At 43.3% G+C, this 13,788-nt stretch overlaps 1 protein-coding gene across 1 annotated transcript in view; it reads right to left on the bottom strand.

Annotated features, from left to right (window-relative positions):
- Positions 1-12,897, bottom strand: part of LOC107310250 (25-hydroxycholesterol 7-alpha-hydroxylase) — a gene marked incomplete at its 3' end in the record, with an annotated part of 116,719 nt that extends 103,822 nt beyond the window's left edge. Inside the window, 1 exon segment of the mRNA NM_001323207.1 lies at positions 12,737-12,897. Coding sequence (NP_001310136.1) covers positions 12,737-12,831 — 95 coding nt within the window. The 5' untranslated portion in view covers positions 12,832-12,897.
- Between the last annotated feature and the right edge of the window lie 891 nt (positions 12,898-13,788).

Below are 13,788 nucleotides of genomic sequence, written 5' to 3' on the forward strand. Positions count from 1 at the left end.
AGCACAGTGACTGCTCTAATCCCTTCCCCAGATGAAAGAAGGAGTCCTACAGAAGACAGATCTCCTAGAAAAGGCAAGAAGCTTTCAAGCTACCCTTGATCAAGTCAAAGATAAGAAGGGACTATAGGATAACTCAAAGGCAAAGTTTAAAGCTAGACCAAAAAATCCCGGTGTACCTTGATTTAGCATAAACCTTGAGAAATTCATAAGCATCAATAATTATAAATTAAATGGTTCAATAAACTCCATCAGGATGGATTGTAAATTTTGTTCAATAGCCAGAGTGTGGGTCTACCTGTGACTCACTGAGGCAGTCCACTCAACCGACAGCTGCCATCTTATTCTTGGGGCTTGACATTCATGCAACCATATTTTCTGAGAACATTCATTAAACCAATGGCACTTCACTTCTTCCTACGTGGAGACCTAGTTTTCAGTCCTTATTTTCTCTTTCTTTCTCTCTGCTTCTAACTGGAGATGTATTATGGCCAACTTGCAGGTTTCATCCCATCAGCTGAGGGGTATAAATCCTACACAAGGAGATCAGAGGGGAAATAAAGGGCAATTAGAGGCAGTGGACGTTAAGAAGACACTCACATCCGCTGACAGCAATGTTGAGGATCCAGAAGGAATTACCAGGTGACTTACCAACAAAAGCGCTTAATTTTTTTATTGTCATTTTGTCTATGGAAAATCCCCTTACAGGTTCCAGTGCGATAAATGCAATTAGCAAAACCTACTCAAATGAAACAAAGAAGGGTCTCATTAGCCTAGCTTATCCCCTGAGCAGAGCAATGGGAATTGATGAAGACAGTTCCTATTCAATGAAGTGAATTTTGTGAACAGTAAAAAGGAAAAACTGAGAAATCTGAAAAAAAAAACACCCTAATACCTGATGGTAAAATGATATAAAATGCAAAGCCTGCTGAAAAAGGAAAAAGTGACGGATAAAGACATCATCCTTTACTGACATAAATCCAGCATTACTCACTGTCCAATCTCTGTATTCAGGTTATAATGATTATCAGCTGGATTACTGTAGGGCCCAATGACCTTGTTTATACTATAGAATTCAACTTGCTTTCCATATACAGAGCATTGAATTTATCATGCAAAGACATGTTCATTGCAGTAGCTTTGACCAGACCAACACTGGAAAACGTAATGGATGACCAGATTCTGTACTGACTTACACAATTCATACTTCAGCTGAGATGCAACTCATCTGTCCCTTCTATGGTCTTGAGAAATGAGCTGACTAGCAGGGACAGGAAAGACTTTCCTTATTGCCTTTAAGGAGATGACTCCATATATGCAACAAAGAGTAAAAAGAAGTATTCAGCGGGGCTGAATCTGTAGCTACATCTGGTTGGAGTGGCTGATATCCTAAATAGGATATGATCAAATGATCAATGGTAGCAAAAGCAGGGGTTTTGTCACCTGGAGCATTTGTTCCTGTCCCATGAGAAAAGCTATGAGAGATGGCCATGTTGTGCACGTATGGGAATCCCAGGGCAGCCTTCACTCTGGACCATTACCACAGACCATGCAAGGACTTCCATCTTCCTGCCATCTCTAACAGTTCAGTCCTGTGCTGAGAACGGAACCAGCTGTGAAATCTTTATTTGGATGACTACTAAGGGACCAAAACTGTGCCTGCAGAGGACTTTCCTAACGCTGCCAATGCTATGAAAATATACAGCTGTAAGTGTACTGTTGTTTGGGATTTTTTTCACGTGGTCTGGTAATAGAAACCATCTGACATTCCAGATCACCACCTTACATTCATGCTGAAAACAATTAAAACAAGAAAAAACGTATCGGGCTTTCACTTTGGGGAAATGAACCAGAGCACTACAGTTCAAGTCGCTATCCCTTTCATTTCTATTGAATATCACGCATTTGGAACTCTAGAAATGTAAAACACATATTCTTGGCTCCTAAACAATACTCTCAGAGGCATTATTAATAACAAGATACACTGAAATAGAGTACAAAACAAACAAGACCTTTTAGTATTTCAATTTAAAAAATGAAACATTCGTTCATCTGGTCCCATCTGAATTGGCTCTGTTTTTTATAGCTTTGGTTAAGAAAACTTAATTGCTCTTCTGCTTTTCACCAAAACAAGAAAGCATCCAGTGCAGAGACCACAGACCAGCAGCAGGCAGTACAGGTAGAGTGATCCATATGAATGCTCTTGGAGTGGGGAGAAAGTATACACAGAAATCCATAATAACTTGGTAACATGCCAGGGGGACCCGTCTGCACCTATCAGCAAGAATCATCGTGAAATGCAAACTATTTATTTTTAACAGCAGTACACAGTACTTTGAACGGGATATGGCCTGAAATACTTGCTGGGGCCACCTTAGGCCTCTTTCACCTTTCAGTTAAAACTTTTCACTATTTAAAAGGACACACCATCCACTCATGATACTAGATTCACCCCTCTTTCTTCAAGTAAGGAGAGAAAGATAAGGTTAACCAGCAGCACAAACTGTGGGATAAGCACTGGACTACTCATCAATCCCAGGGCTTTCAGGAGGAAAACATAAACCAAAGAGGCCATCTTCCCATACACAATTTTGTTTAGATACAGTTTAGTTTAGCTGATGCAGGAGTCGCAGCAGTTGCTTAGACTATGGAGAAAGTGAGACTGGATGAGTCCCAATAACTGTTTTATTTGAAGCCTCTTTTTGAGTGCAAAATACAAAGCGATGTCCTACTCCTCCAAATGAGATCACCAAGCTGGGAAGCTCAAACTTTCCCTTGAGCCCATCAGATTCTCAGCACTGCCTGTTTTAACTTCTTAGCACAGCAGAGCCAATGGGAGTGATACACACAGCTTTATTTTGAAGTCTTTATAATAACAGTCTTTTAAGGCTCTAAATCATTCTTGTCTGATATGATTCTACCTGACGAAATCCACAAGTTATGAAACAATTATTTCTCTTCTAAGTAGGATCTAGCAGTGTTTTCACTATATTGGATGCAAGAAACTAAACAGCTTACAGAAAAAAAAATTCGCTCTTTCACATATGCAAGATTTCTTTTCTTGAAGCTTAATTACCATTTTTTCTATCTTGGAGCAGCAATGCCAGAAATTCAGCTGTCTGTTCAACCACAAACCAGACATTGCGCAAGCAGCTGTTTCCCAAGCCACTGAACAGTGACACAGGCAAACTCTCTAGTCCTGCTGTGAGCAACTCTGTTGCTCCTTAGTGGTGACAGATAATTCAACCCGGCTTTAAAGGATATTAAAAGCAAGCTGCAGGGACACAGACTTCAAATTTCCCTCACTGAGTCCTCAAGAGGAGTCCCAGATCTGAACTCTCCTTGCTGCACTTCAGAACCTGGAAATTAGTCATTATCGGTCACACACACTGTAATAGCAACTGCTATTGAAGGGTCCCAAACATCTTTTACATACTATCATGCACAGTATTTCATAATCACACACACACAACTACGCCCTATTGCTACTGAGTACCTCAGGCATACATTCTGGAGGCAAAAAGGTCACCAAGTATACGCCTGTCCTCCCAGTACATTCATTCTTCCTCCCCCTCTTTATTTTTTTGCCCAAATATCAATTCTGCAGGTTCATCACATTTTACAGTTAGTTCCTGGATGAGTCCTGAACTGAGAGACATTTTCACTTCTTGCACAGCTGCTCCTTTTCAAAAAGAATCACATATAAAAACCATAGTGCAAGGTTTGGCGACATGCCTCGTCCTCAGCTGTATGGCTGAGAAGTCAGCAATTGAAGTAAAACATTTATCGGGCTGAATGCTAACAGATATTCAAAAATCTTTTAAAAACTTGAAAAGATTCCATCCAAGAACATAACAGAAGTTTTCAAAATGTATAAGGAAGAAATGTAGCGCGCTGGATACTTTTCACAGTTGATACCAAAACAAAAGCAAACCTTACACAGAGAAGCTTTTTTGGTCCAAATGAAGTATAGGTCTGAGATGAGTATCACAGATCAATACTTGAACAACTGAGGAAAAAAAATTATACCTTGTTACCAACTCCACCATTTAAGCCAGCTTCAGAGAAGCTTCTCTAACAAGAGTCCTGAAGCTTCTCATACTGAAAAACTACCTGGTAAGAAATAGAATAGCTGTGACCTACCTCATACCAGAAGCTCTGAAGTGCTACTGTAACCTCCAGAACCAGGCCAGCGCTGAAGAGGACATCAGGAAACAGTACTTTCCAGCCACAGAAGCAATGACCAAATGCTACTGTAGCATCAGTTGAGTGGACAAAAATGTTGGGTAGCACAAAATGAGATACAGGAGGTTGTCCTTCCTTTGGCCAGCATCTTTCTTCGGTTATGCAGAATAGAGGATAGAAAGTATCTGAAGTTACAATCATTTTCTTTGGAGCCCTATTAGAATGTTAGACACCATCTCTTTGAAGTATTCAGAGACTAAAGTATTACACCATGACAAAGGGGCAAATCCACCCCCATCCTGGCACGTATACAAAGGGAAAGTACAAAAAGACTGAAATACTGACTTCTCAGGAACTTCATTTTAATCACAAATTCCCTGCACTTTCTGTCTACTTTGCTTCAGCAGCAGCAGTTTCTCTCGTTAAGAAATATGCAGGCTCCTTTTTTTTTTTTTTCTTTTCTTTTTAAGCTAATTACTTTCAGAGCTAATAATTGCAAAATTCCTGCAATGCTCACACAGCATTGAAACGAGACCTTTTTTTTCCCTAAGTACTTCATTACTTAAGAAGGTAATCAAAGTGTGGCAATTTTCTGTGATCATTTTTTTTTTCCTGTGTCACTCAAAAAATATCCTCTCTTTTTAGTTGAGGCCAGTGATTCATAACAACTGTTCAGGAAATACCTGGGGATGGGCCTTCTGAAAAGCACAGAGCTTGGATGAGGAAGGAACAGGCCAGTAATGAGTTTGCTGGTTTGCTGGGAAGCCACAGAAGATTAGATAGGCAACCACACTCAGCAGTGCTCCCTTCTCTCGGCGACCAGGAGTAGGTGGACTCAAGGAACTCCATGAGTGCAGAGAGAGGCTATCAGGAAGGAATACAAGGAGCTGGTGGAAACACCCATACTCTCTCTGGCAGAATGCTGGGATGTCACAGAGCACCAAGGAGATGCTTTGTCAACTTCCCGCTGCAGCCACAACCATGAAGGATGCGGTGTTGCAATCTGGGTGTTCAACACAGCATCAGAAAGGGTCAAACATGAGACTGAGAGGGACGCTATACTAACATCCCCATGTTAGCTTCATTGTGCCCATCTGTTCTTCCTTCACCTGCCTGCGCAGGCCTTCAGCAAGGCACCCTGCCAGGGCACCATGCAATATTCTCCCTGATAACAGATACACATCCACTGCGTTCAGCTAGAACCTTCTACTGCCAGGCCTCCAGCATGGAAGAGAATATTCTTTCAGAACATTAGAATATTGATTAGGAAACTACAACATTAAATCACTAGAAGCACAACCATCGGATTTTTTTTTTTTTTTTTTTTTTTTTTTTTTTTTTTCCTGATTTGAATTAAGAATAGAAAGTACGAGCAGTGAGGAGGAAACAAGATATGTTCTATATAAGAGCCAAGATTTTTTTTCCTGACATGTGCCAAACAAAGAGAAGAAACAGAAGAATCTGGCACCATTAAAAACAGTTTGTGGAGAAAGGAACTGAATATCTACAGCCAAGCTCCATGTGGTTTGTAAAGAGGAAACTTTTGTTTTATGGGACTCTCAGGCAGCCAAAATTCTCCCAGACGGCGTGCAAATGGATATTAGCCTTAAAACCTACACGCATCTTGTAGAAGAATCAGTAAATGGATGGGAAAGAAAAGGAATACTGCTAAAGTTTTAAATCGGAATTCAAAATCTGCCTTGTGGCTTATAAAGTTAGTTTACCAGACAGCTATAATGTCATATATGGTAAGTGTGTTGGAAGGGAAATGCAGGAAGTTAAAACATGAAACTAGAAGTCAGGAAAATGAGTTCCAGCCCTGGCTCCACTACCAAGCAGCTCTATAAAACTTGGATAAAAGAGAAGAAGATTGCCAACTTAAATGTGAGATTTTCCTTAGCTTCTCATAGTATATTAACATTGCACTTACACTGCTTCTTTTAGTTTCTATATTTTCCCCAACTCCACAGCATTCCTAGAACTAAGCTAAAGAAGTGATTTGCCAGAGCTCTAAGAACAGTTACATTACCTGAACAAAACAAGCCCTGTCCAATTTCTTAATCTGAGTACCTGACCAAAATATAAGTAAGTAAATAAATAAATAAATAGAATAATTCTCATAACTGATCAAAACACTTAAGCAGCTGACATGATCCAACAGCTTAGCTGACTATTCTGACAAAATGTAGCATTTCTGGCTTACAATAGTAAATAGAACTTGTATCTGAGCATACAGGTTAACAGGAACGGACAGGCAGCAGTTCTTTGATACATATTGAATGGTTATACCATGGAAGAAGGTTTTCTGCCAAAAGATTCTTTTCCAGCAACAACTGGAGACCCATGTGAAGCACTTGGCTATGCTATTTGTAAATCGAGAGGACAGCACACTGACTTCCAGCTTGCAGTTGAGGTACTAAGGCAGACCAGCAGGTTCTGGACACATCCTGGTCCATACATCCCACTGAAAAACATTCTCACTGCAGGAATTAACAGGCCCAGGAGGCTCTGTGGGTCTGGGCTTACACCTGCCTTGAAGTAGCCAGAGAATAGAGATTTCTACTTGTATTGCCAATGATTAAAATGCATTAGGCGGCAGTTTTCACCATCATGCTTTAGGAAAAAGCAGTTAATACCTTCTGTAAGGGGTCCTGGATACCCTGCTCTGAGTGTCATTGACAGAGCAGGGGTTGGCCCAGATGGCCTCAAGGTCCCTGCCAACCTCAATCTCTCTGTGGATCTGTGATAAAGGGATTAAGTTTTGCTCTTTTTTTCTTTGCTTTACGTATAACATGTCAGCTAATTTACTAACTAGTGTTGGTTTTCCTTCTCTGAGTATAGTAGTAAGCCTGAATCTATTTTTTGAAGCAGTCCATTTTGCACTCTGTATTTGCTTGGATTTGCCTTGTAGGCAACTTCAGGGTTTAGTTGTTCAGTACTGTCTGTAAGCTAAGTGCAATTCTGTACAGTGCTCTAGATGGATGCTCCATGCTTCATATTTCACTGGAGTAACAAAAAGAACTAAAATCAGTTCCCTTTAATTCACACACTTCGCTTTTATTTCTTCTAAACAATAATGAACAAGAGAAATCAAAACTGAAAAAGAAACTGGGGGAAAAAAAATGAAAGAAAGGAAAAGATTATTGGCATTTTCCACAAAAACACTGGAAGGGAAAATCACTGAAAAAGTGAAAACCACTGCATGTTAGAAAGAAATCTGAAGCAAGCAGTTCTGACAACCACTAAATATATCTCTTTCTTTCCACCCCATACATTTACCAGAGTGGCATCTATTGATGCACTCTAGACACTAATCAAGACCAGACCAGGAACAAACTAAAGCAGAACAACCCCTGACAAAGTAGGTCAAGAAAACTGGGAGGGAAGAGAAACTGTTGCTAGGTGGCAGTGTACCTTAAGCAAAGAACACTGTAAATCATAGATTATTGAAAAGTTGGTAGTCTGCTAAAGTACGTGTCATCTTCAGTGTCATCTTCAAAGCCTTGGCTGGAAACAGAACCCAAAATGTACATGTTACGCAGACAATGTTTCAAAGTAGTGCTGGAAAACACTAAGAAAACCTGTCTTGGGACACACTATTATGAAAGACCCACTTGATAATGGTTCTCCAGGTCAATAGTGCAAGCAGAGAGCTCAAAAGCCAGTGAACTGAGTCTTGTACGCCTTGAGAAGACAATGGGTTTTCTGACGCCATTTTATTCAACCCTTGCTAACTTTAGACTGAAGATACTACAGAGTGACATGGCGGTGAAGTCTATGTAGAAAACCCAGGAGCACTGGCGAGAAATAAAGGTCTTTTTTTAAAAGAAAGGTTATTTTAAGTAACATAACTGCTATTTTTTTCCCTTGAATAGTTTTGCTCTTCAGTCCTAATCTTTTCAAAGTGGAAACAGGTAAGAGTGGGCAATGAAATTTAGCAAAAGGAGGTCATAAAACACATGCACTCTGTATAATGCTAACAAGGAGGATGGAGGAAAAGGTCAGTGTAGAAAGCCAAAGTAAGAAAGGAGAGGGTACATTTTTCTGATATCCTATCTGTCCTTCCTGATGTTCTCTCCAACAGAAAACTACCTTAACATATTGCCTAAATTAGCAGAAGTGGTAAAAAAGACAGGCTGATGACATCTTGTGAACTACAATTCACTTGGTAAGAGAGCTGTTAGCAAGCTCACAGCTTGTCACAGAGAAGGATAAGATGTTCTTGAAGGCAAAGATGGAATCTACATTCTTTTCGACAATAACTATCTGGGTTCAAGAGAGCAATTAAAAAAAAATAGATGAATATTGCAGTATGTATTTGAGGTAATTAAGAGGACAGAATAAAGGACAGAAATGAAAGACACCTGACTCCAACAAGGCTTTAAATCCATAGCTCAGACGGTGACAAAATTCTGTCTGATAAATTTATCAAGTATTTCTTCTCACATTAGGTCTGATCTACTATATTTTCAAGGTTTTTAGATACCATGTTCTGACCCAAGCAGCCAAAAAAGTAGGCATCAACTCAAGCAAGAAGAAGCAGAACCCTTATGTGTGACATTTGGAGCCAACCCCTGTTGATCTTAGGGGTGCTTCCCTGATTTCAGCACATCACTGCTGGAAGACAAGCAGGAGCTGCCTTCACCTGCGGTGCCACCTCCCACTCCGTGAGACTGCACACAGTCAGTGCAAAAACAGTTTGAAAACAAAAAAGCAACATAAAGCTGAAGCTGACTTAGCCACTTCATGAACATAAGAGGGAATAATTTGCAGGCTAGGATGCCGACAGGTTTTGCCATAGCAGGAATACTTTCAAGGGATGCACAAAAAGGAAGCTGTCTGGAGGAAACACATCCCCAGCAAACAGCCTGGATATGCCCTTCTTCATGAACCAGTAAGAGGGAGATCTTTTTGTAGCACACAGAAGGCAATGAGCCTTAGCTGACAGTGAAGTTTAACTCAAAATTTTCTGTGATTAAGGAAACTTTTGTTCTACTTCTGTTTCTTCGCCATCTGTGATACAAAACCTGGCAAAGACTCCAATTAGTTCCCTTTGTGTTATTACTGCCACCAGCACTCAAATGATAAACATTTATGCAAAAGGAAATTCCTCTGCATTTCTTTCTGTCTCTAAACAGTGGATGTAAATACTTTAGTAAGAAAACTTGTACTGAGCTCACCCCTGAAATCTGGTAACACTGGATTACACCAAAGGCACTGCAGATAAATGTAGTAACAGGTTAAGACAATACAACACTTCTCCTAACAAAATCTTTGGTATAGTAATGAGCACACAGCCTGAAAGTGAATGAATCTGAAACACCTCATGTCATGAAAGGTAAAATCCTGTGATGCCTACTGAAGGAATCCAGGGACTGATGTGGGGAGTTGTGTTCCTTGAGACACACAGCCCCTTGTAATGCTCTGGAGTTGCAGCTCTAACAGCCTCATCAGTTATTCTGCCTGTCCTGAGCTGAGCAAGACTGAGACATCATCCTGCAGAGTAAATGTAACCCAGAGCTCTAAGGCAAGGTTACACTTGGCTGTGTGTATGTACTTAAGCTATCTATTTATATAAGCGTTGTTTATATATACACATTTGACTACTGTAGTGATCCCAGGTAGAATCTGCACATAGGTGTGGCAAAGATGTTAAATTTGATTCTTCTGGTAATGTTTGTCTAGGTACCTGAAACATGAGAAGCAATCCCATTACACAGAATGAGTACATCAGTATAAGCACACCAACATTATACAAGATATTCAGTTTTATAATAATACCTGCATAAGTGAAGTAGCAACATTTTCTACAATGTAGGCAAGCTCTGCAAAACCAAATTGTTTATGTCTCAGTCTAAGTGGGTATGTTCCATGTCAGGGCTACAGTCTATGCCTTAGGCATTTATTCATGCATTATTTTGCCAACAGTCACCTCTTCTATGTCGACAGGTTCCCAGGTATCTCCTGTGTATGCCTGAGCAGGAGGGAGACAGCCCAGCCTGCTATTGGGATTAATACATTCAAATATGAGATAAGGAGAGAAGAATCTGACAGTTGGAGGAAATGTGGAGGTAGAGACACAAATAAATCACAGAATCATAGAACAGCTTGAGTTGGAATGAACACTGGAAGGCCATCTAGCCCAATTCCCCTGCACTGAACAGAAACAAAGCTACATCAGGTTGTTCAAAGCCCCATCCAGTCTGACCTTGAGTGTTTCCAGAGACAGGGCACTTACCACATCTCTGTTTCAGTGCCTCACCACCCTCACTGTAAATAACTTCTTTTTTATATCCAATCTAAATCTCCTCACTTTTAGTTTGAAACCATTTCCTCTTGATCCATCACAACAGACTGTCTGTCCCCTTCATCCTTTAGATACAGAAAAACCACTTGATAGCTCACCCCAGAGCCTTCTCTCCTCCAGGCAGCTCAGGGTCAGACACACACAAGGGCAAGCTACATAACCGCCCTAAATCCGAGGTGCACAAACTTAAGCTTGTCCCCAGGTTTTAGCATACTGCAGCCTTAGCATGCTTTTCCATACTGCAAAGCAGAAGGCAGCCAGGCTGCTGACAGGCATCTCTCAAGACCACACACAATTTCTCTTCTTCCCTCATGCTAAAAAGGAAAAAAAGAAAAAAGAACATCTCCTTGGGGCAGGACAGCACTGTTAGCAGCAGTGCCTTATGCCATGGATTGTACTGCACAGAGGTTGATGGGTTTTTCCATGTTTTATTTCCAGTTGCTTACGAGCTGTTTCTTTGTATACTTGTTAGACAAACAGCATGGGATTTACACGATTACTTTATTAATCACATAGCCATTTGGTTTTCAGGGCAAGACAGCAGGCCTTCTTGCTGAGGCCTCCTATATAATATCATTCTGTTGCACAACAAACATCCAAACAATTGTACTACAGACTCCATAGAAATGACTTCAAGAACTCTATAAACACTAGGGTTATGAAAATAACCCAAAATGGGTTCTTTGGCCCTTTTTTACCTACCATCCACATCTGCCTGAAAACCTAACAGTAAGGGGCTTCGCCTGCTTCCATTCCCAAAACTTCAGCCTATTACAATTCTGCTAGCATTTCTATGAATAGCAGCATTTCTACAAATGTTAGCAGCTGAGTCGATGCGACAGCACCTAACCCCAAAATATACCCACTGCAGTTTGCCATGACCATGTCTTCACTCCCGTGCCAAGCTCGTTTAGGGAGTTCAACCTGCAGAAAACTAAACCTGTCAAAAAAATGAAGAGCTTTCTGTTGGCTTTCCTTGCAGAACCAGCTCAGGGAGGCTGAGAGAGGCACAGGAGATGACCCCACTCTAACGCTCAGAGAGGTTTCTTCCCTGCACACTTACGAGATGGTTGGGCTCCCCATTTCAAAGCAGAAACATCATGGCACTAACCCATCTCTGTTACACTTAGTGACCAAATGCCTTCTGAGCTCGACATGAGAAAATCCATGATTTCAATATTTCCTTACAACACACGTTCCCAAAGTTACACTTGGTCTAAAGGCTGACACACTGACTTTTTTTTACCATTCTTAAGATGTATGACAACTACTTTTTTTTGCCCTTGTACATTTGCTACGCCTTCCAGAGCTTCTAATGACCTGAAAAAGTAACTATTATTTAAGAATTACATTTATTATTCACTATGAATATTATGTGATTAAAAAGAACTCCAGACCCTCCATTCCTAACTCCTTCTCTCCCCAAGTCTTTACATACATTTATTCCTCAGCCACGTGAGAGGAGCTGATGCTGGAGAACATCATTGAATCATAGAATCACAAGGTTGGAAAGGACCTACAAAATCATCTAGTCCAAATGTCAAATATGAGCAACACAAGGGACACATGGGAGGAAGTTTGTTATAAGGACTGGTCAGAAGCAGCTTCCAGGTTGTGTTTCATGCTCCCTCAAAATGTCTTCTGTCTACTTTAAGTATCTGAGATACTTGGAGATACTCTGAGATATTTGAGATACTTTGTCTCCGTGTAACTCCTGAGAAGTGCTGAGGAGCAAACTACAAGCAACACAGTGGGTGACACCTACAAAAGCCGTGAAGATGCGCATCACATCGCTGCTACAGCGTCGCACAAAGCTGCTCTCCTCGGAGTGCTGCTGTTGCAATCCAGCACCTCGCTGGAGCAGATTAGCGCAGCGCACCTTGGACTCCGAGAGTCCAAGAGCCGCACAGTCCCTTGTGCTACACAGGCCACACAGCGAACAGCTTCTCACCACACCACGCACATTCACACTCCAGCCTCAAGGCCACGCGACGAGCTCCCATCCCCATCACCCTCAATCTCATCCCCCCGCTCAGCCCCACATCGCAGCACGCGCGGCCGCCGGGCCCCGCCGCTCCCCCGCCGCCCACAGCCGCGGATCCCCGCCAGGCGCTGATAGGGCTCCTCTCGGCGGAGGGGCGGGCGGAGGGAGCGCGGCCCAATGCGGGGCGCGTAGCCCACCCGCGGTGCCCGCCTCGCAGCCCCGCTCCCCGCGACTCCCCGGCCCTCTCCCCCCGCTCCGGTTACCTTTTCCTCCTGCACAGCACGCACACGGCCCAGAGCAGCAGCGCGGCGGCGGCCGCCCCGCTGTAGGGGCCGAGCGGCAGCGCTTCGGGGCCCATTCCCCCTCGCTTCTCCTGGCGCCGTTCCGCAGCCCGGGAGCAAAGTTTTGCCCGTCCTCCCGCTCCGTGCGGGAGAGGCGCCCGGCCGGCCGGCCTCCCCGCCCACCCCGCGCCCGGGGGCTGGGTTTGGCTGCTCCCAGCTCAACTTGGCGAGCGGGCACGCCGCGACCCGGCCGGCTCCTCCCCGGGGAGCGTCCCGCCGAGGGGGGGTGGTAGCTCCCGCTCGCCCCGGTGGGAGCCTCGGCGGCGAGGTGGAGGCCGGCCCAGCTGAACGGGTGCCGGGGGGAGGTTGGCTCTGGGAAGGGCTCGGCTTGCCCGTAGGCCGGGCCTCGTGTCCGGCTGTGCCCCTGTGCTCCCAGTGCTGCGCTGGGGCCGTTCGCTGTTGGGGCAGACAACCGGTTTGTGCTCCTCTCTTGTTCATAAAACCTAACGAGGCCCACCTTGAGAGACACCGTGAGAGATGTGGGTAGTGAAGATTGGCTCTGATGCGCTGCATTAGGTGCCGGAGCCAATCGCCACGGTATCACTTTGAATTCTCCCAGTCCCTCGCTGCTAGGGGGGCAGAAATTTGGGGCAGCTGAAGATCCCACCTTGACGAAGTGTGAGGGGTGGAGACAGAGCGGGCCAGAAGAACAGTCTGCTTCTGTGACATCAACACTGTGGCTGGGGCATGGCAGAGCCTTGGCAACGCTGGGCAGCACTGCTGCTGTCTGTCTGTCTGTCAGGCTTAGTCAGAACCACAGACATGACACACGATGCGTCTGCAGTTAGACTGAATGCTGACAAGGCAATCTCAGTTGCACACAGTATTACAAATGGCCTCACAATATTCGTTGCTTCCTTACTTCTTGGAGGCATCATGTACAATACTAACTTTCTGAACTGCTCTGTTGTAAGCTTTATTAAAATTTCAGAGGCCCAGGTGTACATCAGCAGTTAAAAAAGGGATTTGGCTAC

The sequence above is a fragment of the Coturnix japonica genome, chromosome 2 (assembly GCF_001577835.2).
Source record: "Coturnix japonica isolate 7356 chromosome 2, Coturnix japonica 2.1, whole genome shotgun sequence".
Lineage (NCBI taxonomy): Eukaryota > Metazoa > Chordata > Aves > Galliformes > Phasianidae > Coturnix > Coturnix japonica.